Raw genomic sequence first — 27,608 nt, forward strand, 5'->3', positions numbered from 1 at the left:
GATAACAGCTGACAGTTTTAAATGAAACATGAAGACATGCAACAATCTGGAAAAACTTCACATTGCGTAAATAGTCTTATTGACCACAAGGTGGCACTTTGCATCTGTATCAGACCATCCCACAGTTTGCAGTGCCCTAACAACTATCACGGAGGGAGGCCCGTTCCCATAAAATATGTCCATCTTTTCTTCATTTATGACTATAACTCTTTTTTAAGGCTACCTGCACAGCTTTTAAACACGCTTCTGTTTGTTATGTAAGCCTAACAATGGTCAGAGCCTTCGGTGTTCAGCTATGCCTTTTTAAAAAATCAATATATTACCAAATGAATAATACAAAAAGCTATTTTATCTATCTATCTATCTATCTATCTATCTATCTATCTATCTATCTATCTATCTATCTATCTATCTATCTATCTATCTATCTATCTATCTATCTATCTATCTATCTATCTATCTATCTATCTATCTATCTATCTATCTATCTATCTATCCTTTTCTGTTTTATTACAGCTAATCTTATCTGGAGCAGAACAGTATCACAGTATATTTAGCTGAAACTGCACCGCATGGTATTTGAACAAAGTGAGGTCGGGATTTCATCGCGAGGGGTTGAAGTTAGGTTTAAGATGGAGCGGGTTGTTGTGTAATAGTGTGAAGTTGGCTCGATGGGTCTGCAAGGCTGCAGTTGGACCTGATAGTAGCTGTGTTCGACACACGAGCTGCTTGGGTTCAAGCTTAAACACATGTTTGGTGTATACTGATATACCTCTTTTTTAACGAAGTGTGCCAGAAATGCTGGCGTCTCCCACTGCTGCCCTGGACTTTCTGACCCACGATGCTCTCTGCCAGCTACACAACAGCAGAACCTAAAGGTAAGCAGGTCACAGCTCAAGGCGCAATGTTAAGATTGTTATGATGAGCTAGTATGTCCCAATCACATTGTATGAACTGCTATAACAGTATGAACCTTGTGAGAGGATCTGCAGTAAGTACTGAAAGAAAAACAGACGTCTGCTATTAGGAGCTCAACAGGTTTCTTAAACATCAACAATTACAAGACGCAGTGACAATGCACAATAACGAAACAGTGTCTTATTCCAAACAAGCCCAATATATTAAAATGATTATATATGGTTCATAAAGTGGAACTATTAGTCCCGTTTCAAGCTCCCTATTTTTTAAACTGCAGTAAGTAAAACCACTCAGTAACACAGAAAGTGGGAGGAAATTAGAAAACCAAAAACAAGAAGAAGCACAACAAAAGCAACAGACATAGCAATGATATATAAAATATAATGGACGTTTGTGCTGCTGTGTGAAACAAAACATATTAGTTCCCTTTAAGCCAGCCGTTTTCTGATTGGCTGTCCCATGCAAACAGAAGGTGTGAAGTTTTTGGCTCACACTAAGTTCTTTTATGTCTACCCAATATTAAAGACTTTATTGTATTTTGTAATATTGTGACAGAAAAAGGGAGAGCACAGTACTTTAAAACATTAAAGAAAGAAGTTAAGAACACGGACATAAATACAGATATTACTTCATTGTGAAAAACAAATATACTTTGATACCTTCTTTTACTGCGTGTCTTAAGTTTTAAACCTAAAAACTAGCTGAGAGTATGATTAACATCAGCAGGATCTTTTTTTCAGGTAAGGTCTGAGTCAGATATGGGTCACGAACAGGTTAAAAGACACTGACATATGGAGAAGTGCTGCTGAAGTGTCGCAGTATCTTTCCTCTGCCAAAAAGGGCATCGAGATGGTGAGCCTTCATGCTTTTCTATTCTTAGCTGAAGAAACCTTCCTCTCTTCCAAAGTCTGGCACCGCCCCTCCACCCCTGCATCTAGATTTATAAGAGCCACAGATCCTCGGCACTGGTTTGGCACAAGACTTCCCGAGCAGGACAAGTAACCCACAAAATGTAGCCAGTAAGTATTAATGTTGAATTAAGTCTTTCTTGTGTGTCTGAACTGAAAGTAAACAAATCACGACAAATGCTGCCACAAAAACTAATCTGTGACTGTGAATTGGGAGTGCTTGGAAATAAAAATAAACAGTTTCTGGTTGTTTTCATGGTACACCTACAGCAGCAGCAGCAGCAGCAGCAGATCCTTCCCCGGGTGACTAATTCTTTTACACTGAATATATCTTATCCCGTGAATCTAGGTATCCAGGGCTGCTCACAGCTTTGCTTCTTGTTAAGGAAGATGATGGTCTTAAAATGGTTTTACCACAAGAAACTTCCCCTACACGGAATATACCTGTTGTTTTCCCCTGAGGCCTCACACTGCCACTCTGAGGAATAAAATGATAGATCCAGAGGGTTTACCACAGATCATGGGGAGACAATACAGGTGAGATACTGAAAAAAAAATGCTTGAAAAATGACATTTGTTAGTAAACTGTTTTGGGTTCTGCGCTCATGTGGATGTTTAATGCCTGTTAAAGCAAAGATCTTTAAATAAAACAAGTTCCTTTTTTAGTGTAACCTGAAATAAAATGCTTGAATGTCTAGTGGAAGATTAATTATAGGTTGTCGGGGCGGCAGAGCATCAGCTTTCTTGTGAAACGCTTCTTGCTTATCTTTGATTAACCTTTGGCATAAATCAGCCCGTCAGCGCTCCTCACATTTCATCAGTGAGACACATGCTGCTGCGTCCATCGTCACGTTTTCATTCATTCATTCACACGTGACGAATTAGTCTGGTCAACTTTTTATATGTAACCTATTAAAAACTGCCTTAATGTGACCCCGGGCCAAAAACTTTGTGTTTTCAAGGTTAAGCTTGTCAGAGTCGTTTCACTTTACTGAGTGGTTCCATTTTTACAGTTTTACTCAACTTTGTTTCATTTAAAACTTTAGATGTGAGTAATTTTCCACATTTGGATCATTTGTTAAAATATTCAGTGTGATATGTTATTATAAATTAAACAAAACTCTATAAAATCAAAAACAAGCTGCAACATTACAGCCAATAAATAATATACATGTGATATATCTAAAACATATATATTATATATTGATTTATTATGGACTAATCTATATGATAAGCATGTTTTTTTTTAACTTTAGGTGCTGAAACTTCTGTAATTTTAAGAAAAGTTTCCAACACCACACTGTAAAAGTGACAGCTGAGCGCTGTTATAAATTTTTATGTTTGATGATCAAATAACATTTTTAAAAAATATTTTAATAAATAAATCTTGTGTTTACTTGTGAAAATAAAAATTGCCCATGTGATGTATTGTTTCAAATAATTAACAATCAGCAAGTCAATGAAAATCCAAAACTGCATTAAATCACCCATGTGTGGTACATGTTAAGTATTAAAGACTAAACTATTGAATTTTGCGCCTGTTTATGTTAACTAAACAATGTGTCTGCTGCTGAGTAGGTGGAATACTCCTCTGCTGGGAGGATAAATTTGCACTAATTGTGCGGTTTCTAATAGCAACCGTCAGTCATTAATTCATGGAGTGTACAATCATGTGAAAAAAAATGTTTTTACAGGACTCAGTGCAGTCGTGTCAAAAAAAACTAAGTACACCCTTACTTCTGAATTAAGTAGCAGCCAGGTGCTGCTAATCAAATGCACTTGATTAATATTCATCAGGAACTCTGAGCACCTCCATGAAAGCAGAGGTTTGGCAGTGGACATCTTTTCTCAGGAGTGGACATCCCAACAAATTCATTACAAGCAAAAAAACCCCAATAACAAGAACTCAGACTCTACAGGCTTCAGTTAGCATGTCAAATGTTAAAGTTCACAACGGAAACATTAGAAAAAGACTGAACAACTGTTGGAAGATCTTCTAGGTGAAAGCGTCTTCTCTCTAAAATGAATATGGCACAACAGTTTAGATTTCAAAGTTGCATCTGAACAAACCACAAGAATTCTGGGACGATGTCCTTTGGACAGATGAGACAACAGTGGAGATGCTTGATCAAAATGCAAAGCACCATGTTTGGCAAAAACCAAGCAGAGCAGGGGTTGATGATTTCAGCTTGTATTGCAGTCAGATGACCGGGGCATCTTGCAGTAATTGAGTCGACCATGAACTCTTCTGTATACCAAAGTATTCTAGAGTCAATGTGCAGGTGTCTGTCTCATAGCTAAAGATTGACTGAAACTCCCAAGCACAGCATAAACTCTACAACAGGATGGATGAAAAAGAGAAGAATTAAGGTGTTACAATGGCCTGGTTAAAATCCAGACCTCAACCTGGCTGACATGCTGTGATGGGACCTGTGCATAAACAAATACCTGCAAACCTCAATGAACTGAAGCAAAGAACAGTGAACCAAAATTCAGACAAACAGAAAGTCACTACTTCAAGTTATTGCTGTTAAAGTTGGTTCTACGAGCGACTGAATCATGGGATATGCTTAGTTTTTCACACATCTGCATAAAGTCCTGCGAAACCTTCTTTTACACAACCGTTTTTCCTCCTCACTTGAGTTAATTATCTTCTGCTGCCAGGATCATTTGTTGGTATCAGGTGGGTCGAGTTTCTAATAGTTGCTGTCAATAACTCACATACTGCTGGAGGACAGGACCATAATAGAGTCATGTGTGTATTTTGGCCTAAGACCAAAATACACATATGACTCTATTATGGTCAGTCATGTGTTTGACTGGCAGAAGAAGTCATACAGATTGAGCTAACATGCACTTTCAGCACAAAAAGCCTAAATCTTTATTAATTTATCATCTTTTCATGGAGATTTTTAACATTACCCTTTAATACTTGTTGTGTCTGCAGTTCTTCATCTTATCAGTTATTACAAAAATCACAAATCAGTTGAAGATCTCCAAGTAAACATTTTATATTTTATAGTAACATACAAAAATTTGTTTGTTTATCACCTACAATTCAACCTTGTGGGATCCATACGTAAGTAGGGAGGTGGGTTTATTAATTTAAAGCAGCTTAAAAGTTATTTGAAAATATTTGAAATGTTTTAATCCCAGCTTATTATTACATGTATAAGTCACATGATATACCAGAACTGATTCAGTTGTTCATATATGTTTGTCTCAGTGAGCCACCATAAATTTTCCTGTCATTCATTCACTGGTGAAACCACAACTGTTCACATACCTCAGGGGTCCTCGTTCTCTCATACAGAGGCTCTGCTGAGCTTGTGACAGCCAGTCATCTCCTGTGTCACTGCCTCTCCACCCTAATATGGACACCCCGGCTCTTTATTTGGGGGTTTCCATGGCGTTGGGGTGACGTGGGAGCACATGCCACGTATCGAGGTTCTCACCTTACTGGGTGGAGGCATGAGGGCAGATAGTCCCTGAGTCAGACCGGGCTGCGGAGCCTCGAGTGGGTGTGTGGCAATAAGTGATTTCTGTAGGCATGCTAAATCTATTCCCCTGACACCTCAGGCACTTAGCCTAAATATAAACTAACAGAGCAGCTACCCCCTGCTGCAGGCCAACCGCTGGCATGTGAAGACTCCATGAAACGAATCACAAGACCCTGAACTCCCCTCGACACACCCGCTGTGGCTATGCCAAGTCCAGGGACAGAGCTGGCCGGACTTTTCTCACAGTAATGTACAGTATGAGTAAACTTTTATGACCAAAACGTTTATCCAACACTGAGCTACTGAACTGAGTATTGGTATGGTTGTCACTGGCTCCTTACAGCAGAAATTGTCTGTTTAATGGTTTAAAAGTGATTCTGTGTCATCAGCTGGAGTCAGGAATTAAAACCCCTTATTGTAACCATATAATTCATTTTGGTGCTTGATATTAAAATATCAATAAAAGTGAAAATGCACTGCTCAATGTCTCCCCTTGTTTCTGTTGGCTGAGGCCCAGGGTTGTGCTATGTGGGTGACTCTAAAGGACTTTGAAGAAGCGCAGACATGGTTCACACTGCTGCTCGTTGAAGCTGATGCCAAAAATGAAAGATTTGCTCCTTTATTTCTGTAGAAGTGTTACAGAATAGGTGATAGAGAGGTTGTGTAATGTTACTGGATGGGGTGTCGAGCACCTCTGGGAAGCATAATTAAGTTTTCAACCAGCCTACCTCCCAGTGCTAAAGCTTTAGCACGAGCTCCTGAGGAACACAGTTTACTCTGTGGAGGGCTGTGACCTCTAAGAGTAGATGTAAGCGAGAAAATCATTTCCCCATCAGAGCTTACAGAAATATCACGCTGTTAATTTCACAAGAGCCTTAGAGGGAGATACTGTGTCCTGTTAAGTGCTCATTGGTTGAAGCTGCCACTTCTTCTCTTCAAGACTAAGGCAGCATTTGTTGTTATAAGCAATAGAAGAAGATGGCGTGCAGGTTTCTCTGAATGAGGATCAGAATGACTCTCAGAATAAACCTGAGAATGTCTGAAGGATTTCTCTGTGCTAATTTAAGGTCAGCTAGGGCCATTATTTTCTATATTAATCATCAAAATTATACACAATATGAAAAATGAGCAACGTGTGTGGGACAAATCATTCAGCTCAGTTACAAAAATAGATGATTAAAAGTAAAAGACCTTTAATGAGTATGACTGAGTTTATTATATTATATATGTTTGTTCATCCTGTTCTCAAATGCACGAATGCTCCAAGTACATTTAATATATTGCTGTATCAGAAGTTTTGAGATAAAAAGGAGGCAGGTCTAATAAATAACTTTTCCCTGAAATATTTCCATTCCTGTCTTTCAAAGGGGAATCAGCCACTCCTACTATTGTGGAGCACTAAATCTTATCTAGTTGATAAGAAGGCTCATTCAAGTGCAGCCAGATGTTATCGGTCACCTTCGGTCAGTCGTACAAATGTTAGGTTTGTGTCTCTAAAGAGGAACTACGTGGATGTGTGTATCTCATGAAACAAACAGTTTCATGAGATAGAGAAGGAAGAAAAACAGGAAACATGAAGTGGTTTCAGTGGGGTTTTAAATCAGGAGACAAAAATCCTTCCAAACAGTGAGACTTTGTTTTTATTTTTTTTAATACAGCAAGACCAAAGTTACTGGTGTTTAAACACTGGGCGGTCCAGAGGTGGCTTATCTTTTTTAGAAAAACAACAGTTACAGAGGATTATACAAAACGCAGCACTTCTGCCATTAGTTCTTCATATCTTACATGATTATCTATTTACAAATCAGGCTTAGAGCTACAGAACTGATGTCATACATTTACTCAGATTTCTATATTTACAAGTTTATACACAAGTCTGCTGTTAGACCCGTCCTGCTGTAAAGAGAGAGAGAGAAAAGCAAAGTTAGTCACACCGAATCAAATGATTTTTACTGATCTGTCAGTGAAAATGTCCAAGATTTGATTGTTTTTATTTACCTATAAGCTGTTTAGAAGGGAGTTGTTAATGGTTTCATACACTTTGTTGTAAATCTCTTCCTTTGAAGTCATCCCATCAAGGTACTCTGTACAGAAATGAAAGGAGTATGAGAGCATTTCTGCTCACTGGTTGGTGGTTAAATAGGTTTTTTGGATCTGTGGATAGGCTGATGGATGAATGCGGGCATGCAGAGGCTCATTTAGATTTCAAGAGGCAAAGCACTTGCTTTACAAACCTATGCTGTTGCAGTTGTCCTCCATCTCTTTCCTGTGTTTCAAGTACATGGGCCAGACGTGGCCATCGAACAGGCCGGCTGGGTCAGGGACGGTGTATGTCCTTGTACTGCAGAGAAAAAGAGATCAGTGTGGGGTTGTTGTGTTATTAAAGGCTGTACTTTGGTGTCCAGCTCTTAAGGGGATTCTGGTAAAGTCACTGCAGGAACTTGTTACCTTCTCCTCCGTTTGCACTCCTCATAAGGAATGGAAATGTAGAAACATTTGTCATAGACATCAATAAGAGGCCTGCGGAGAAAGCAGAGGTCAGATTACTCAAAAGCTTTAGAGGTCAGGAGGTTTGTAGGTTTCACAGTTTAGAAAAAATGAGCAAGGTGCTGGGAAGCCCACTTGTAGTTGTAGATGAGGAACCCCTCCACGATGAGAATGTGGATCCCCTTCTCCTCAGAGCCGGCTTCCTCAGCTTCAGGTGACAGGCTCACACCGTGTGAGCGGGCAAACTTGACGGGGTTCTCCTGCCAGCCTTTGACAGTGTTGATCATAGCCTCCATGTCCAGAGCGGTGATCACTGATACAGAACAAGTAGAGAAAAGAGAAGAGCATGTTTTACCACACAGGAAACCAACACTCCTCACCAATGTGCTTTAACACACATTAGCCACGGTTAGTGAATGTCTCTAGCATCCACAGAATATTTGATTGAATATCACAAAGTTTAGGATTGATTGGTTACCAAACTAAAGAAATGTGCAGGAAAGAAAGAGTACATTACTGCATGGTTTTCCTACGCGAAATCCATTCTTACCATCCCACTGTCTAAAGCCGTCCTCCCCGACTTCTATTTGATCGGGTTTCTGAAATAACAGTCACCAATAAAACATTGCTGCAACCTAGTAACCAGTCGGAACTGATCACACCTGGACAGGACAAGTCAAGGACTCGTCTCCACCAAAAGTGAACACACGGTGACGGCTTTCGATGCGGCTGAATTCGTTTCCCAACGTTAGGCTTAGAATCTGACAATTTTTTTCATCAAATCTTAAAACTATTCTGAAGGGTACTAGCGCTTGTTGTCGCCTCATCTTGATGGTGAAACATGCTTTGAGATGGAATATCTTGAGTCTGCGAAATAGAGATTCTGATTTGTCTTCAAAAGGCTTAAAAACATTTGAGGGGAAAGTTTAAGAAAAAGGCTTTCGACGTCAGTCATCCTTTACTGACTGTGAGTGAATCATGTAAAGATGGGTGTGGTAGATATGAGACCTTCTGGCTTCTTTTACTCGAAGTGAGGTTTAAGTCTGACTTTAAGTGGGGACGCTCAGCCCTTTCATTAGCTGTCCAGGAGACAATCAGCCAAATGCATTACTAGGCTACTGCCATGACAGGACATCTGCAGGTCAGACTGATGGTTTATTTCTGAGCACAAAATGTCTTCAAGGACAAATTTTAAAGTAGCGAATGACATATGAAAAATAAAAATGCCTTGCAATAACTTAACTTTAATGCCATTAAATTATTACTTTAGCTTTCAAGTTTACTTCAAAGGAGAAAACAATAAAATACTTTCATGCATCTTACCTTGAAAAAGTCATCCTGATGCACCACACAACAGTTGGGTAATGTCTTTAGTAGTCTATTTGTCAGAGTGGTCTTCCCACCGTTGGTCACTCTGAAATGGGTGCCACTTAGATTTTTTTTTTCTCTCAATTTCCATAAATAAACAGTTATATATATATAAAAGAAGACTTACCCTCCTATGCCAATGATGAACTTCATTTTTTCTTATTTCTTTCTGTATTGGTCACCTCTGGAATTCAGTAAATAAAAGCAGGGAACCCAGCCAAAGCAAACAGTCTCTCAAAGGCTTCTACTGAAAACCTTTCCCTTCTCCTCCTCCACAAATGTCCCCTCCTTTTACTACTTCATTGATAGACAAAGTCTTTGCTGTGCATTTAAAGGATTTGGCTTCAGTGTCACAGCCTCCCAAACCAATCAGCCTGCTTTGTCTCATAGCCAATAAGGTGCCACTTCACAATCCGCAGCACCAATGATGGGGCAGGACTCGGGAGCCTCACAGCTTCGTGAAAGCAAAGCCCAGAATTTGCACCTGCTCGGAGGAGTCAGTGAACACCAGCCAATCTAATGCACGAATAATCCCACGCCCAATACACTTCTTAAAAAGATAAAGAAAATAATATGAGACCAAGGTGTGAGCCACGGTCGTATGTAGTGCCTCAAACAGAAAGCTGTTTGTTTTGTTCTAAAATTTGAGATGCATTTTTGCAAAAACTGAAAAGCTTTGGCATTTAAAAGTAGGCTGTGATTTAGATGCAGAGGACATTTCTCATAAAGGAAGAAACTATGTAGCGAGGGAGTAGACTGTAAAAATCATTAAAAGTGTAATATTTTGTGCATATATATATATATATATTCCAGACAATCTGCATCACAGCATAGTGCAGAACCTGTGATTTTAAGGGGGAATTTTCCATGCATAGACAGCTCTGGGTAAATGAAAACCAGGAGCACTATATTTAGGCGGCTGTGTCTGACTGCTGCGTCACGAATATTTCTGATGCAACTAGTTGGAGTAAATGGCAGCCAGCCATGTGACCACAGTGTCTCGAGCTACAGGTGTGATAAACCACGGCTATTTCTTTGAAGTCAAGCCCCCACTGCTTATCAACTCAGATTGCCACACATTCCCGGATGTGTGCGGAATAAACTTGCGTTCATTTTGTTTGCACAGTATTTGAGCAATCTATGTTACTACTGCGCTTTTCTTTGTAGGTGTAGGAAGGAGTTGAACTCTGACCTGGAGATACAGGAGCACATGCTCTTTTTGCCAGGAAAGTCTCAGTGGAAAAGTGATGCCTCACACTAAGTTACTGACAGGCCTGATGTTGTGTAGTAGTTTGACGTTAGTAAACAGAAAATGTTACGTCCGCGTAAGAACCTGGAGAGTACAAATCTGTTCCATATAGGGGATCAAACATCTGGTCTAGCATGGGGAAGCATGTGGTGCACATACGTTTTCCATCCTGGAATCAAAAGACAGACTTACCTTTGCTCTCAGTCTAAATTTGGCTTTTTAAATATATGTCCATATGCTCGTTACCAGGGCTTATACACTGGAAGACAAAAAGGCAGATTCTTGTCTGGATGTCTGTACATCTGTAATAAATATTTTTGTTTAACTCAGCATGAGGACTGAAAGCAGAGACAAGCAGCTAGTCTGGTTCTCAGCAAAACTTGCACTTGCACAACATTAGTAAATAACCAGATCTGCAATGCCTGTTTAGTTTCAAGATGCACAAATAAATAAAAAAAAATGCTATTTTGTGGTTTCAGAGGATGTTGCATAACTCCTTCTGGACAACATGAATCTGGAAAATCATTTCATCCCAAAGCCAGTGGTCAAACACTCTTTCCAAGTATAGATTTATTTGCATACAGCAGTGTTATTCGGTCAGCTTTAGAGATGGTGGTGAACTTTGGACAGAGGCAGGCTGTTTCCTGGTGCTTCAAGTATTAATACAAAATCTAAATGTGTTTTGGCTCCATGCCTTTGTGTGTCAGGCGTCTCTTTATTCCAGTCTTATGGAATGAAATCCATATTTCAAAAGGTTGGATTATTCTTATAAAACTAAATAACAATTAAGAATCAATAATTAAATATAACATCATAATTTGTGATTGAATGATTGGATTTAAACAATAGAATATAAACATTATTAAAGTAAAAAAAAAAAATGCAGGGCAAAGTTCAGTTTCTAACTGGTTATGTATTGTGCACATAAACAAAAACGGGTCACTCCAAGGGCATTAAGACCTCCATAAAAAGCAGCACAGGACGGTCAGGTGACATCCACCGAACATCCACTGACGATTATCCCCGTTAATAACTCAACTGCCAAAAACATTCTGGACCGAAGGTGAAAACACGCAGCCGCAATAAAAGGATGAAAATATAAGCTGCAACGTACATAAGTGAGTCTGTCCTTCTGATCTCTTCTGTTTTAGGAGTCAAGGCTGAATGTGGGGGACAAATAATCATGACAAAACTTGCTTTAGATCACTCATTTATTATAGTTTTTTTTTTATTTTTTACAAACAGTAAATGGCACGTTTTCATAAATAACACTAAGCAATTCATTTAACTCTCTTATTAAATAGAATTCTTTTCATTTGTAACAATGTTTCTTCCCATCTTGCAAAATTACTTTTCGAAACTTAACAAATGTAACAAAGACAGGAAGGATATAAACGAGCATGCCACCTGCATATTCAACTCCGGAAAACTTGAAAACACACTTTTTGCATCAGAAACATCTAGGAGGAGCGATATCATTGCACTTCTTTTTTTCAGCAAATAGCCATTAAACCAAACAATACCAACGCCGTCTGTGTGCAAACACTTTTTTCTCAAAAATATATTACAAATATGTACAAAATGCTCCCGGCAAGTCTTTTCATTCACGCATAGGCAAAGTCATGCTGTAGGTAAAGGTCAATTTGACATGCAGGACAGCTTTTGATTTAACTAAGCTGCAATGCTTTGGTGTAACTGAACCTTAAGTTATTAGAAGCAAGCATGTCACTTGAAATAAGAGGAATATTGAGGAATGATTGTCCTCCGGCTAATAGATCCATTTAGGGGATTTAATCCCAGCTGAGAAGCTTGCGGGCTTCCGTTTTCACGATTCCTCCACGGGCTCTTCAGTTTAAAGCTCTGCAAGGTAAATACAGAAAGTTTAAGTCTCACTTTAATCCCGTCAGTGACAAAGTTTGATGTAATGCAGTTGTTAAAATTGGCAATGTGTCAGTGAGCGGCAGTAAATCTAAACTACTTGACACATATCAGGTTTGACCATTCATTTTTTCCCCCTGCTTCCTGTGCTGGCATTTAGTTAGGGGACAGTCCCCGTGTCCATTCCCGAGATGTCAGCCAGTCCACTGGCTGGCATCTCGTTTGATATATGAGGGCCTATAGGAACAGTCAGCAGCCGGGGACAGGTTCTAAAATAATCCACTTCACCCGCCCTAACCCATCCCGGCTGGCTGTGGCGGGCATTTCACCCAGTTTATGACAGGCTCGGTGGGGCAGATCAATTTGCCCAATAAAAATAGAATTGATTGGTTGCACGCAGGCAGGCCTGAAGAGACGAGCAGCTGTGCTTTATGTAACATGGGGTGATGTTTGAGGATTGAGTAACGTTTCTTGGATCCACGCACAGTGGGAATTTAAAGAAGTTAAACATGACTTGGCAAAGATGAAAATGAGTTGGACGGGTTGAGTGACAGCAGTCAGTCAGCAGTGTATGACATGTTCCTGTTCAGCGTCCAGCACTCTCAGAGAAGAATTGGAAACCTGGGAGGAAACTGTAGCACAATTTTTGCATTTTTAGATCAACACCTCATCAAACTCAGCATAAAGCGGATGATTGTTGTCTTTTGCACTGCACAGAGACTGCACTGTTTCAAGGAATTGGAAATCTTAGCGTCTGTGTCATAGTAACATTTGGATCCCACTGCCCCTGAACAGAAAGCTGACCCTTTGGGCCCAAGATGGGCCATCATCCAGCAAGTGATTTACTGTATCGTGTCTCTTTAGCACACGTAAGCAGATATGTGCAGAAAAGAACATTTCCATGTATGTTGAAGATTAATTACTGTGGGCTGACATTACAAACCAACCTGAAGAGTTGATGTAGGGGCACTCAGATGGATGAGTCCCTTACCTTAATGTCAGATGTCACGGCCAACCTCTGCTATCATTGACTTCGGCCTGGAAATAACAGATAAATAAATATAAATATGTTGCCTGGTCGTCTAAACCATGTTAGGCTGTGTTGCTTAATCATATCTATATGTCTGCAGAAGTTCACGCGTTCACAGTCATGTTAAAGAGAAGCAACACACTGATCAATTTGCTTGTGGACCTCTTACATAATATGTTCTTCACGCCAATGGAGGAAGTTGTTTTATTTTTATTGCTCTAACAGATGAAATATAAAATCAGTGAAACAAATGAAGTGCTTTCAGGCTTCTTGCAGCCACGGGATTTAAGTGCAACAATATATGAGTACTTTTCCATATTGTAGCTGCATGCGCTGTAGTACTGTATGTACTACAAAATTGGGTCACCTTTCTTTGGGGAGTGTTGAATTACTCTGCTGCTGGTCTTGCTCAAGTCTGGAGGGGAGGCACATAGTAGTAACATGCATGTTTAAATGAGCATGTGTAAACAAAAGAAATTTTAATATAAAATCACTTAAAACATGTGACTCACCTTTCCTTTTGTGCTCTTATCTTCTCATCATCATACCTTTAAAAAAAAAGGGGATAGAAATTCAGAATGATGAGGAGTTATGTAACATCCTTCTCACCAGTGCTGAAGTTAAAAGTTCATCGCTCTGTGTTGATGCAGCTCATATGCAGAGACTTGTTAATGAGAATGTTTCTAAAGGAATCTGCAGTCCTGCGATAAAATTCAGTCACTTGTAGAAGCACTTTTAGGAGCAATAACTTAAGCGAATAATTTTCTGTATGACTTTATGATTCTCTTATATAATTGAAGCAGAATTTCAGCTCACTCTTCTCTATAGTGTTGCTTCATGTTATTAGGTTTAAAGGCATTTGTTTATGTACAGCTCTCTTATGGCCCTTCCACAGCATTTCAATCAGGTTTAGGTCTGGACTCGATCCTTTTCTTTTCCAGCCATCGTGTTGGAGACTTGTTGCTGTGCTTGGGATCACTGTCCTCCTGCATGACCCAGTTTCGGCCAACCTTTCGCTGTCAGACAGTTGGCTTCACATTTGACTCTAGAATATTTTGGTATACAGAGCTGACTTAATGGCTACAAGGTGCAAAATACCCAAATCATCACACCTCCACCACCATGATTGACAGTTGATTTATGGTGTTTGATTTTATTGAAATGTGGTGCTGTGTATTATGGCCATTTGGTCTAATCTGTCCAAAACCTTCTCCTGGAATCCTTCCAAACAAGCAACACTTATTTAATCTTTTCCTATTTGTGTTATCATGAACAGTAAAATTTAACATGCTAACCAAAGCCTTAAGAGTCTGATATGTAACTCTTGGGTTTTTTGCAGTTTCTCTGAGCATTGCATGGGAAGATTGTGGGGTTGTGTTAACATTTGATTAGCAGCATGTATTAATTTCTATGGAAGCAGTAAAGGTCTGCTTGGTTTTCCACAGAACTGCATGGAGTCCCATGAAGACTTTCTTTTGCACACGACAGTGGAAAAGTTTGTCTGATGTTGGCTCTGTTTCTTCTGTATAACTATGCACTGCAGTTCTTCCAAAGCCTCAATCATCTTTTGAATTTGTTTTAAAATCAGTGTGAATACTCACCATCTGGACCATTATTGGCTGCCATAGTTCAGTTTTGAGCATTCTTGCACAGTTTGCCATAATATATAAAAAAAAATAAAAAGGAAATGCCTACTCAGAGTTGTAAAGCCCATGTTGGATTTTTGATATATTTTTAATTTCTTTCCGCGAGGCACGTTGTAACTTTGCTACATATATAAAGTGTTTTTTTAAAATATTAATATTATTTTAATCACCTGCTGTTTCATCTGCACAAATCCATCTAAGTAAACAGTGAGAAGCAGACATTTAAACAAATGTGAAAAACTGTACATCAGTCTTAGTTATCCATAAACACTGTCTTGTTGGACTGTTTGAATTCTTTCAAGATGTCAGGATTTGGACAATGATGCACGTTTTGTAATTTTGCCTCTGGACATCATATCACAAAAAAACGTTAATGATGTGACCAAAGTGCAGACTTACAACCTGAATTCAAGGAATTAAACAAAAGTATTGCAAAAATAGTTTAGGAATAAAAGCTATTATATATTCCCTAATTATCAGAGTCAGAGGTGACTGGACAACAGACTAACAACAGTTTCATGGACTCTTCCCTCTTTATTCCATATAATTTAAGGAGATAACAGACGTGGAGTTGGGTCTTGCATTCAGTAGTAAATACTTATGGAGCTTACTATATTGCTGTAAGCTTGCAAAGCACAGTATCAGCCATGAAAGACACTTGCAGCATCTCAACAGGGACCCTTGGTGGCTGAGAGTACTTACTGCAGCACACATTCAGGAATCTGCACGTGCTCCATGGGGATAATCTGACCGAGTTCCTTCAGGGTGTGAACGTAGCGGATCTTATCCATGAACTTCACACTTCAAAAAATATAAACAACATTGGGTTACTGTCACAAATTAATCCTGCCCCCAAATATATGTGCATTCAGCCACGTAGCATAACATACGTACTCTGATTATGTAACAGCAACACTTTTCTCTTTTTAATGTTTTCAGTGTAGCGATGTGACAACTTTAAAATGCTCCAACCTATTTTTCTCTATCTCTCTTTTGTTTTTAGATTTATTAAGAGAGTTTTTACAGCCAGTACAAGAAGAGATGTGTCATAAATATACCTAATGAAGGGTCTTGAGATGGCCAGGACAGTGCGGATGAACCATGTTGGGTGAGCGATGATGAGACACTTTAGATTCTTCCTCAGTCTATAGGAAACAATAAGAGTTCATTACAATCCCCATTATAACTTTTAACTGCATGAAATCCCATGTATATTGGTTATCTTCATCTCTAGCATCAAGAACATCTTCAGCTTCACTATCTTCTAATTTTCCAAATCGTTTTCCGAGTTATTTTGACACTGTTCGTCTTACTTTCTGTCTATCATCTGGTAGCATCTCTTCAGCCAGCTGATGCCAGGCATCTTTCTGCGAGGAGTCGCTCCATTCAGGTAAACAATCATGTAATCCTCTGCTACCAGCAGCTCCAGGCTGCTCACAACATACCTGAGAACAGACATGAACAACCTTCAATTGTACATGAAAACGGCACATAAAGCGCCCTCATTCGATTCATGATTAAAAAGAGTTCTGATATTTTATTTGTGGAGATAAAATTATCTTTCATTTAAAGGGGGATCCATTAAACTCATTTCCAGCTCCATTTTGTTATTACTCTTGTTGGACTTTTGTGGCTTTGCATGATTAGCATTTCCAAATAATTCTTATTTATCTTGTGTTGGCTCCTTGAAGCAGCTTCTCAGTTCATCCCATAAACTGTACCTGCAGGATGTCACGCTTTGATTAGTGAGGCCCTGCTTTGAAGTTTAAGGCTGAGCATTTTTGGCATCACCATTTGATGTTTTGAAGCCAAACATGTTGCCCAAGGTCTGCCCCGATCCATATCCTGCTTTAACCCCCCTTTTGGATGGGGGTGTTTTCTGGTGTCTGTGTGTGGCGCTGCTGGGTAGTCTGTGCTGGCAAACAAATGTTACCGGTCTGGTAGTTACTCCTGGGTGGGTCTGGGGCAGGCTTGGGGACTTGGGGTTCTGGGGGCGTGCTACATCTGGGTGGGGGTTTTGGCTGGACCTGGGGGCTTGGGTGTATTGGTGGAACGGGGGGTTCCTTTAGCTATCAGGGAGGTTTTTAGCATCTTTTTGCAGGGTCTCTCTACTTTTGAGGAGACCACCCTGCAGGGAGGTGGAGGATGGACTTAACCTGGGTTTCTATTGGTTTATGTAGTCTGGGAGTTGCCTGAATGTTGGGGTGGGTGTAGTTTGGGCGGAGTGAAGAACACACACTCCCGTTCTCAGTTCCCCATCCAGGGCTGGAAGAGCTGGCTGTCTGGTCAGGGTCTGGGTTAGGGTTAGGCTATATGAGGCTGGTGGCCGCCTCTGCTGCTGCAGAGGCCAGGGAAGTCTACTTGTCTCTATCCCAGAGTGAAGGAGACCATCTCCTGGGTCTGCGGGCTGATTGCCCTTCTAGGGGTTGTTGGTTCCAGGACCTGGGAGTGTGTGTGAGTGTTTGTACACCTGTGCATGAGGGTGGGAATGCATGTTTGTGTCTGTGTTGTCCTGTTTGTCTTTGTCTATGTGTCAGGTCAGGTCTCCACCTCTCTCAGAACATCTCAGGCCAATAATGCCTAGTAATGCTCCACTTGTGAAAGTAAATCTGTTTGGCATTTTATGGCCTTCAAATAAAAATTCTGATTCCTACACTGCTGGAAAAGACAGGGGGAAAAAAAGAAGTACTTATGCACTGACCTTTACTGAGGTCATAGGAGCAGAGGACTGTTCTCTAGAACCTGAACTCAGGAGTGCCACCTGCTGGCTATTAGAAATAATGGCACAGATTTCAGGCACTTTACTGGCTTAAGATCTCAACGTGACGTCTGTGTTTTTTCTAAACAAGCTGTACTTCATCAGAAGCAAACTGTTTTAGCTCCCTTTAACGTCAGGGGGGTGGGGCTTCCATGCTCAAAGCCAGAGCAGCATGACTGAGATGACCATATAAGGATATCCTCTCTTACTGACATAACACAGCGGCAAGAGTAGAACAAGCCGTTTGGAAGTGACTATTTTGAGCAGTCTGAAATCAGGGATCACTATCTCAAACTTTAATATAAGCTCTCCCATTGCAGCAGTATGGATTTAAATAACTTAAAACCATAACAGGTCCACTCTAATTTTAAGAATTATTTGACTCATTATTTTACATCCTCATTGGACAGGAGACTTCCTACATTGGAAACGATTAATGGATTGTAAAGTGAGAAAAGAATGAAGTCAGCTTGTTGCCATGTGAGAACGAAGAAAGGATCTTACAGGAAGAGGTTTTCCATGATGTACGTGTAGTCGTCACAGCTGCTGTCAGGAAGGTAGCAGGCTGCAAACACTATGATGGCATTCAGACCTTCCCCGTAATATCCTGACAGAAGAGAGAGATGCAGTTGCTCGACTCGTAATGGCAAATTATCAGCTGTATTATTACGATTACATATGAAGCACCAATAACTACCTTCAAAAGAGATTTTCCTTTCTTGCTACATTAATTCATTCATGCACTGCTCATTTATAGTTTATACATTAACAAACAGCCTCACAGTTTACTTGGATTGACTGCTGGGTGTTTTTGCTTTGTCTTTTTTTCCTTTAAGGCTTTCAATCCCCTTTGATGATCTATTCTTCCTTTCTGCTGCCCAAAAACAATTTGCATACCTAAATCACTGAGAACTGATGTAAATCCATCAGTCATTCCGAGTCAGGATTTAATCTTTTTAACCTGCAACCAGTGATAGTTTTCATTAAACTTACAAGCGTCACGTGGCAGGTAAGACATGTGAATGTGTCTGTACTCTTTTACATTTCACCTACTTTTTACATTTAATACCAGGAAGTGGGCCGATAAGATTTATAATAGCATAACCATCCTAAGGAATCCATTTGGGGAAACAGTCTAACTAACCTCCATGTGTGACCACCCTCAGGTACGGTCTGATGACCTGCATATCGATCCGTTGCTCCTGGTCGCCAATGATCACTGTTCGCCACAGACGACCTGACGAGTCTCTCTCCTCTTCGCTCTCACCTGGGAGACGCTTAGCGGTAGCCACAGGTGTGTCGTCTGAAAACAAGGTGACACCAGAAAGCAGCTGCTCACAACACATGTAGCCAACATGAGCAGAGCTGGCAAAGGGAAATGAAGCTTTTTAAAGCCATAAATCATTATTTATGATGACATTGAGCATACAAACATAAAAAGTACTCAAAGCTCTTTTTACAACATGTCTAATTCATACAAGCACCCTTCTCTTCTTCTAAATGTTTCTATCCAACATTCAAACAACAACTTGGGGGTTCAGCATCTCGCCTGAGGATACTTTGGCTGACTGGAATAGCCTGGGATCAAACCACCATCCTTCCAATTAGTAGCTGACCTGCTCCACCTCATAGGCAAAAAAGGTCCATATTTGTCAATATAAACAACAATATTGCCAAAGTTACTGCACACAATGCACTGATGCAATTCAAATTTTCCCTTCTTTGTAAAACTGAATATCATGAAATCCAGAATTTTTCCACCTGCATTTACAATGCAAGCTTACTCTTCAGCTCACCTTTATACTAAATATGTGGTATTGGCCTGTTCAGACAGCTCAGAGGCTACACCAACAACAACACACAATACAACTACTCAACATGACTGACAGAGACAACGCCTTTAAACAGAACATAGAAAAAGCGCTGACGTCACTGCATGGCTGAAGCACATGATCAAAAATATGTTACCAGAGAGCAAAAATATCTGCTCCCCTTGGATGTGACCTTCTTGCTTTGCTAAAATTAAATAAACAAAAAAATAAAAATAAAAAATAAAATGCTCAGCTGGGTAAAAACTCATCCCGAAAGGATACACAGACCCAGCAGCTATTTGTTTTAAACCAGCACGATCCGTCAAAGCTGGAGGCACCGATTTAGAACAAGAAAATCCAGAGGAAAAATGACTAAAAGAGATGTGAAGAAGGAGATGCAGCAAAGGTTAAAAGCTTCACCAAAGGGCTCCTAACCAAAGCCCCTGCAGAGGTGAACGAAAAGCTACTACTGCTTAGAAAAAGCTGTAACATCTGGACCGGAGCTGACCACTGACTGTACTTACATTCATGCAGTGCACAGACACGAAAGCCTCCCTTATACCTAGGACCTGAAGGATCAAATGTAACCCCTCACTAGATTGTAAAACTGCTAGAGCTCCAGAGCAACACAGGAGTTGGGATTGATAATGTTAGAGCCACCAGCCTTAAATTAGTGTTAAGGCAAATTTTAACTCTCTTCAGCTTTTCTCCTTTGTTTAAATCAACACACAGTACAATGTCATATCATGTTTTATGGTTATGCTTTGTCTTTTGTGACAGTACTCAGCATTCCCGTTTTTAGAGTGTGTGTCATTGTTTTCATTGTTATACTGTGTGTGTTTAATAGTTGTGTTGTGTTGTTTTTAGCTTGTTGTTTTACATTTGTTCTGGTTTATTACAACAACCATATAAAACTATATCATTACAAAAAGATTATGTACAGTTTGTCGATTTGTCCTCATTATGTGTGCTAATAATTTCCCTATAGAAATTTTTGGATGCTAAATTTTAACGTGCATGTACCTTCCCACTCTAGCTCGTTGCCGTTGTTGATGAACTCCAGTGAGTCAGTCTCATCTGGAGTCTCGATGTCATCAACATTGATGTCCAGGTCGTCGGGCGTTTCCAGGAAGTCATCAGAGAGCACCGACCCCTCGCTCTGATCCAGGGACAGGTTCATGTCGGGGGCGACCAGCGTGCGACGCTTACGTTGGGTCATGGATTCGCCGACATTCAGAGTGGTGGGAGGATCTAAGACAAAATGTTAGGAAAGTATGGATACACCTTATAAATATAAACATGTATGTGTCTGTATGAAAAATATAATGGTGTCTATTTAGTCCACTCACTGGTCCTGCTGTCAGAGAGGCCACATGCATCTCCATCCTCTGGCAGTGGCCTGCAGGGAAAGACATGAATGCATCATAAATAAACAGTTAAATTAGAAATAATTGTACATACATAGGAATTATATCTGGCTTAATGTTTTCCTGCTGCCAAGTAATGATTGTTTTGGCTGTTATATAATTGTAAGTTATAAGCACAACTGTTAAACTAAATAAGCAGCGATGATGGAAACCACTAAAAAATCATGAAGTACTAACAGTCATTCTCAGCATTTTGCTCTTCGCCTTTGTTTTTAGAGAGGCTGCGATGTGAGACCTGATTTAAATATATTTCGCCCTGTCGTTTGAGAAAGCAACACCAGCAATTACCAACTCCCCTCTGATTTTATAATAGGACAGCTGAAACCTCGGTGAGGGGCTGAGCAGGCTAGATTAGAGTGCACACACATATGCAGACAGGCAATAACACAGACTTGCATACACAGACAAACACACCCTGAAACACCACAAGTATGGACTGATGGAGCTGCTGGATAATTGCTGTTATTAAATTGTCAGTAGCTATGTAGAAGCAAGGTTAGGACCGCACCGACAAGTATTCAAGAGCGAATTAAGCAGTAGGGAAGAGAAAAACAATTTTCAGTGTTAAATCATTTGTTTCTAACGCAGACCTCCAGGTCTGAAATTCCCCCAGATGAAACACAATATTCCACTTCTCTTACCTAATATTCCACCACCATAATTTGTGTGAAGTCATCCTGAGATATTTTTAACCTTGTTAAATGCATTAAACACACACATTAGTGATTCTGGGCAACATTTAAACACAAAAGCATTTTTCAGACATTCACAGGACTTTGCTGCATGTACTGTGTGTGAATGTGTTTGGAAGATAATGAAAGTTTCTCTGATCAGCTTCTAAAAGCATATTTCCCCTGCTGTCAAAGAAAGATTTTGGCCAGCAGTAGAGCGAGTGGCTAGTCTCCCATAGCTTGGACACTGTGAGGTATTTGACTGCTCCTTTTTTTCCATCTGCTGGTTGCTATTTTGTTCGCTGACTTGCTACAGCCTCATCACATAACACCTGATGACTACATCATGGAAAGTACACACCTGCTTCCTTTCGGCCCTCTGTGCACTCACACAACATGTGACAGACTTTCCATCGAAGCTTGATCTCTTTGAAAAAGCTTCTGCGCAAATCAGACAAACTGCACGCACAAACACAGACTGTTTTTTTCTGTCTCATACCTGGGGAAGTCCTCATCCTGCCACTCGTCCTTAACTTCCATGCTGTCCATGCGTAAAGTGGCTTCTGCTGTACCCATCCTTTGACAGCGAGGATGGGCTTCAGCTCGCTGTAACAGGCAAGCAAACAAAAGAATTCATCGAGCCGTTCACCAGGAAGTTCACCGAATGGTTTAAGACACTGCAAAAACATTCAGTCGTTGCAGCCTTATTAAAGTAGACACTCCACCCAAATTGCACAACCTGAATGATATCTTTTTCTGGCTTCTTATACTTGTCTTTATTACAAACTGAAAGTGGAGATAGATGAGCGTGGCTGCTTAATGATCAGGATTTAACATAAAAAAGTTTTCTTTGTTTGCTTAGACGCTTAACCTGACCTGTCAATCATTCAGGCATTAAAAAGAGACCTAACTCAAGGGATGAACCAGTGTTGTGTAACCACTTAACAGAAAATCTGGGGAAGAACCTGTTTTAAATTATATCTTTAGGCACTTTGTTACTAGCAGCCTGTCGTGAAACACATAATTTGTTCCCGTTTCTTTGGTTGAATCTGTGAAAAACACCACAGATAACACCATGTGACAGACATAAAATAACATTTTTGCACCAACAAGGTGTTTCCCCAAAAACTCTTAGCTGAAAACTCTGCATATCTTGGCATGGTTTGCTAAAAAAAAAAATGAAGAAACTGATCATGTCGAGGTGGAAAGAAGTATCAGACTTAAAATCGATCTACTGCAGATGAACAGCATCGGAAAGTCATGGTCTTGTAAAATGAAAAAAACAAAACAAAACAGAAAAGACGTGATACAGAATATGAGAGATGCATCTGGCCTCTAAGTTGATGCATCTCTCGTCTCCTCATTGACATCTCCTCAGAAATGACCTCAGTAGAAGGGTGGCTGCACGAAACTATTCCTAAGAAAGGGAAGCAGGGAGAAAAGGCTGGCCAAATTACACAAGAACTAGACTGAAAACCATCCATAAACAGGTCTTATGGAGGGGTGAATGTTTAAGGTCAGGGGAGCAATATAAGAGTGTTTATAGTCATCTGTAAAACATGGTTGGGACTGAATTTCAGTCGGTGGTGTTAGGAATTATGTCAAACATAAATGCAGAAAAGAACCATCAGATTTTGATCCAGCATGCAAGACCATCTGGAAAATGTCAGATTGGAAACAATATCATTTTTTTCAGCATGACATTGATCCCAAACACACTGTAAATGCTGCAAAACACACTTGGATAGAACAAATCCCACAATGGAGCACTACCAGAGCCCAGACCTCAACATTACTGGAGCAGTGTGGGATCATCTTGACAGAGGATGCATTAAAAGTCACAGTATGCACAGTATTGTCTCTAGTTGCATCATGAGAAATGTGTCATGTCTGGAGCTTGACCCTTGGAGGTGACACAAAAATTTGGATATGTCACCCTCCTCTGATTCTGTTTCAGCTTCTCTCTGTTAAATAAAATCAACTTCATTATGTAGCTGTTGCACTAAAGTAGTTGAGCATATCGGGTGAAGCAATGGACTCAGAGGATTTAGAGACTGGAATTGGACGATCAGGAAAGCAGACTAGATGCATTGTCTTGTTTGTGTCGGGCAGACTGTATTTAAAGAACAAAATCTGAACCCAAGAACAATTTAGCCCTAAGTGTTCTGCAGTTAAATCACAGAAATAACAGTTTGACATAACCAAGTCCCAGTGGGTTTCCTTCCCCATGATCCCTGGGGAAGGCGACAGAAATAAAACATCCAATTGCTCAAACAATACAGATCCTCAGGGCACAACAAGCACGTGCTTCTGTAAAGCAGATCGTGATCTGAGCTTTCATATTATATAGAATCAAAGCAGATATCTCCCTCCATGGCATCATGCTCTATATTTGGTATTTGATGTAAAGGTTCACAGTGTTTTATTTATAGCAGCCTGACCATCAGGAATTAGTCAAGCACAAAGTAAACATCATGTGTAAGTCTTGTGTCTCCCTATGTCACTCTCCTAGCCAGAGTTCATCAGGCTACAGACGCAGACTTTACTGTGATCCATTTGTCCACTGGGTTGGCACTGATGTGTGGAATAAAAAAACAGCAAATGTGGGCTAAAAGGTGCAGGTCCTCTGGCTACATGTTCCCGGTACAGCTGCAATGTGAATGGATTCTAAATGATGGAGAAAAGAGCTATTTGCACTGCATTGCCCGATGAGAAAGTTCCAGTGTTTGGTGCAGATTTGATGAGGAAATCCTTAAATGCCATTTTAACTGAGACCTTTCTGGTTAAATTACATTTCAAGTAGCCTCTGATCTCACACGATGACTGCATGTGGTTTATTGTGGTGCGCACGTCTCTTTCTAAGGCTCAGCTGCATGCACAGTGAACTGCTGATTGATGGACACAAAGTAATGTTGCAGCGGCACGTGTTTGGTGGGGATTTATGTCCAGATGGCAGGCCTGCCCTCATTTCCCAAACTCTGTCTCGTGAACTATTGATGCTGGTGCGCTTGGCAAACCTGAGACCTGGAACAGGCACAACACTTGCATAAATGTTACCACATACTTTTTTCTGACAAGTACTCTTTCTTTGATACACAACAGGTGGGATCAAGTGAAGCGGAGAGGTAGTTTTCGCTCGTCTCTGTTATGAAATCATTTACTCAAAGATAAGCATCAATAGAACAGTTGAAGATGAAAGGCAACAGAGAGGTGGTCATGTACAGCCTGAAGAGAATGATGTCAAAAGCCTAAAAACTTCTCATCTTTTTAACATCTCTTAATATCTCTGACAACACTGGAAACAAAGTAAAAAAAAAAAAAAGATCTGTTTGAAGAGTGTGACACCTGAAATCTGCTTCATCCTGACTGTGTAGTTGCAGTTTGATCAGCTTGTATTCACAGAAAACCAGCGGCTCCCACGACTGTCATCCCACTGTGATCTAAACATTTCCCTTTTTTCTTTTTGAGCCCGCTCCACTTCAGAACAATCAAACTGATAATAAAAAGAATAATCTTGGGTCTTACTGTATCACTCTTATTGAGAAGCTGACAAAGAAAATTTTTGTTTGCGTGGCCTTTAAATGCGTGCAAAGAAGCTATTGTGTCACGACTGCCAGCCCTCAATTAGCAGACACATGAAAACCGTCTCAGTGATTAATTGCGTGCAGTTGCAAAAGGAAACAAAGCACTGAATGTCACGTTTGATGACTTGCCCTCTGGGCCTCCCATCAGTAGAATCTGGTCAGAAGAAGAGCTCTTTATGAGAGCGGAAAGCGGAGAAAACCATGGTTTAAAAGCAGGATACTCACATACTGTAATTACAAAGGCTTTCTGCTTCCCTTTCAGATGGTCCCCCTTCCTTAAAGCTGCTGAGTGTGGATCATCGCTGATTACGTCTGCAGGTGTGTGCTGAGGGCCTGGGCTGCTGGACAATTCTTGTTGTTTACCCCTGCTGTTAATGGAGGCTGAGGCAGAAACTGTGTCCTCCTGTAGAGAGGCGAATGAGAGGAGAGTCTGTCACCATGCAGCAGAAACCATCCTGCTCTCACCTTCCCAGCGTCCTCTCTGTGCTGCTTTCCGATCAAAATAACAATAATCCTGACCGTGTACTTTAGCATGTTTTATGATGATCACTCTCCTCCTCCTCCCTCCACCAACACTAATGCCCCCACCCCAGGCTTTAATCCTGCTGCGATGATGTCAGCCGTATGGGAACAGTGTTATGATGGTTACGTAATAACAACTGCCTACCTTCTCTTTGATTCTGTCAGGCCACTCGGAGTCAGGATCACCTGTTTCCCTCACATTCAGTCCATTCTGGATTCTCCATCACTGACAGAGTTTGTTTCCTCCGGAGAGCAGGAAAAAATGGATGTTTCTATTTCAGCGCTGTTCCCTGGCAACAGCATCTTCACCCCTCACGCGCACAGTCTCTCGTTCTCTCTCTCTCGTTTTTTTCCCACCATCTCTTATAACCTCCCTCGATGAAGCCCCTCCTCCACAGAGATTCCCCTCCTTTGCTCCTGCTTGCTGGCGCTGACGCTAATTCACCTTCCTCCCTGTCTCCCCTGCGGTCCTCACAGCTGCACACAGCTCTCCGCAGTGTCACCGCACACGGAGTGGCATCCCTCCGGCATTGCCCTCAATACCCAAAAGGAGCACAACTTCCAGCTCTTCAGCTCAGGCAGAAAAATTTAATTCAGGTGTTTTTACACTTCATATTAACAACATTTCACTGCACAGCACTAAAATATGCCTTATTTATACAATAAGCGCTTAGCAGATGCAAATTTTGCATTAAGCAGCAGTTTTATCTTTGTAAGAAATCACTTATTTTGTTGATGTTTACTGGAATAAGGACGATTCTATTTCGTTTCTACTTTATTTCGCAGAAAATCATCTGTAGCTTTAGATTTGTGGCTTCTAATGTTGTTATTAGTTCCTTTTTAATAGTTAATAAGGTGACAAAATATCACATGTTGATATTTTGGATTATTTTCCTCAACAAAAGCATGCTTTTGTAACAATTTAGTTTAGTTTTTTAGTTACTTGAACTCATAGTTATTTTTATTTTATTTTTTAAAAAAGCAGTCTTAATGCTAATTAACTATGTCGTGTTCTTCTTCTTTATTTTTTCATTTTTGTCTTTTTGCCACCAGGTGGCGTGAGAGTGCTCCACAAGTCAAACTCTGAGTAAAATAAGAGTTGGGCTGAGCTGTATTACAGTTTTTAAGGCTAGCATATTCAGCACCCTAATTTAGAAATAAGAAATTTAATCCTGTGACATGTGCCACAAAAAATACAGCTCTGCTTCCTGGAGAAAGCAAACATCTGTTACTTTCATTCTAGCAGTCTGGAATAAGAAGCCAAAGGTTTCATCAGGCTACATTAACGTGATGTGCAATACTATTACTAACAACACTGTTAGTTTTGCCCTGAAGGTGTTAATATTTTACTTATTATACAGAGCTCATCATTTTATGCTTAGTTTGCAGTGCTGTAGGAGGTGGCAGTTCGTGAGAGATGAATCTTTACTGGTCCCACAGCAGGAACATTTTAAGTGCTTCAGCAGCAAAGAGATAAAAGGTAATAATAAATAGAAAAAATAATTATATAAAAGGTGAGGAATAGGATGATAATAAAATATAATGTTAAAGTAGACGGATGATCATAATGGCTTATGTTACTTACACAGGGAGCATTGCTGTTTCATAATATTTTACATAATCCATCCATCCATCCATTCGCTTCCGCTTCTCCTTTTCAGGGTCGCGGGGGGCGCTGGAGCCTATCCCAGCTGTCATGGGGCGAGAGGCGGGGTACACCCTGGACAGGTCGCCAGTCTGTCGCAGGGCCAACACACAAGGACAGACAACCATTCACACTCACATTCGCTCGCACATTCACACCTAATATTGGACAAAAACAGTTACGTGCATGTCAGTGCTGCGATTTTA

At 40.4% G+C, this 27,608-nt stretch overlaps 2 protein-coding genes and 1 long non-coding RNA gene across 4 annotated transcripts; 1 reads left to right on the plus strand and 2 right to left on the minus strand.

Moving 5' to 3' along the window:
* The first annotated feature begins 1,809 nt into the window (after positions 1 to 1,809).
* LOC116313409 lies at positions 1,810 to 20,707 on the plus strand. The gene is made up of 6 exons (XR_004198946.2): positions 1,810 to 1,937; positions 2,176 to 2,363; positions 15,988 to 16,092; positions 16,319 to 16,374; positions 18,909 to 19,036; positions 20,590 to 20,707. It is a non-coding gene; the product is annotated as an uncharacterized LOC116313409 (long non-coding RNA).
* LOC116313408 (nicotinamide riboside kinase 2-like) lies at positions 6,906 to 9,479 on the minus strand. 2 transcript variants are annotated; one of them, XM_031731108.2, is made up of 8 exons: positions 9,309 to 9,479; positions 9,137 to 9,227; positions 8,364 to 8,412; positions 7,949 to 8,126; positions 7,775 to 7,846; positions 7,561 to 7,667; positions 7,325 to 7,410; positions 6,906 to 7,222 (listed from the first exon to the last, which is right to left on the minus strand). In XM_031731108.2, the coding sequence occupies exons 1-7, from the start codon at positions 9,332 to 9,334 to the stop codon at positions 7,325 to 7,327; spliced, it is 609 nt and encodes a 202-aa protein (XP_031586968.1). In that variant the 5' UTR covers positions 9,335 to 9,479; the 3' UTR covers positions 6,906 to 7,222. The 2 variants fall into 2 exon arrangements, with proteins under 2 accessions (XP_031586968.1, XP_039458694.1); XM_039602760.1 differs by lacking the exon at positions 8,364 to 8,412.
* atcayb (ATCAY kinesin light chain interacting caytaxin b) lies at positions 11,634 to 26,493 on the minus strand. The gene is made up of 14 exons (XM_031731107.2): positions 25,903 to 26,493; positions 25,461 to 25,638; positions 22,151 to 22,257; positions 20,903 to 20,952; positions 20,577 to 20,804; positions 18,887 to 19,045; positions 18,247 to 18,349; positions 16,298 to 16,429; positions 16,043 to 16,129; positions 15,687 to 15,785; positions 13,851 to 13,886; positions 13,706 to 13,753; positions 13,300 to 13,346; positions 11,634 to 12,290 (listed from the first exon to the last, which is right to left on the minus strand). The coding sequence occupies exons 3-13, from the start codon at positions 22,225 to 22,227 to the stop codon at positions 13,307 to 13,309; spliced, it is 1,059 nt and encodes a 352-aa protein (XP_031586967.1). The 5' UTR covers positions 22,228 to 22,257; positions 25,461 to 25,638; positions 25,903 to 26,493; the 3' UTR covers positions 11,634 to 12,290; positions 13,300 to 13,306.
* Between the last annotated feature and the right edge of the window lie 1,115 nt (positions 26,494 to 27,608).

The sequence above is a fragment of the Oreochromis aureus genome, linkage group 18 (assembly GCF_013358895.1).
Source record: "Oreochromis aureus strain Israel breed Guangdong linkage group 18, ZZ_aureus, whole genome shotgun sequence".
Lineage (NCBI taxonomy): Eukaryota > Metazoa > Chordata > Actinopteri > Cichliformes > Cichlidae > Oreochromis > Oreochromis aureus.

Excerpts from the sequence above, each read along its gene's own strand:
- LOC116313408 (XM_031731108.2), bottom strand. The coding sequence starts at position 9,334 with ATGAAGTTCATCATTGGCATAGGAGG. Across the intron at positions 7,847-7,948 it reads TTCCTCATCTACAACTACAA|GCCTCTTATTGATGTCTATG; the intron begins GTGGGCTTCCCA and ends CTTTCTCCGCAG. Across the intron at positions 7,411-7,560 it reads GGACAACTGCAACAGCATAG|AGTACCTTGATGGGATGACT; the intron begins GTTTGTAAAGCA and ends ATTTCTGTACAG.
- atcayb (XM_031731107.2), bottom strand. The coding sequence starts at position 22,227 with ATGGGTACAGCAGAAGCCACTTTACGCATGGACAGCATGGAAGTTAAG. Across the intron at positions 15,786-16,042 it reads ATCTCAAGACCCTTCATTAG|TGTGAAGTTCATGGATAAGA; the intron begins GTATATTTATGA and ends TATTTTTTGAAG. Across the intron at positions 13,347-13,705 it reads TCAACACTCCCCAAAGAAAG|GCCGAAGTCAATGATAGCAG; the intron begins GTGACCCAATTT and ends TGTTATTTCCAG.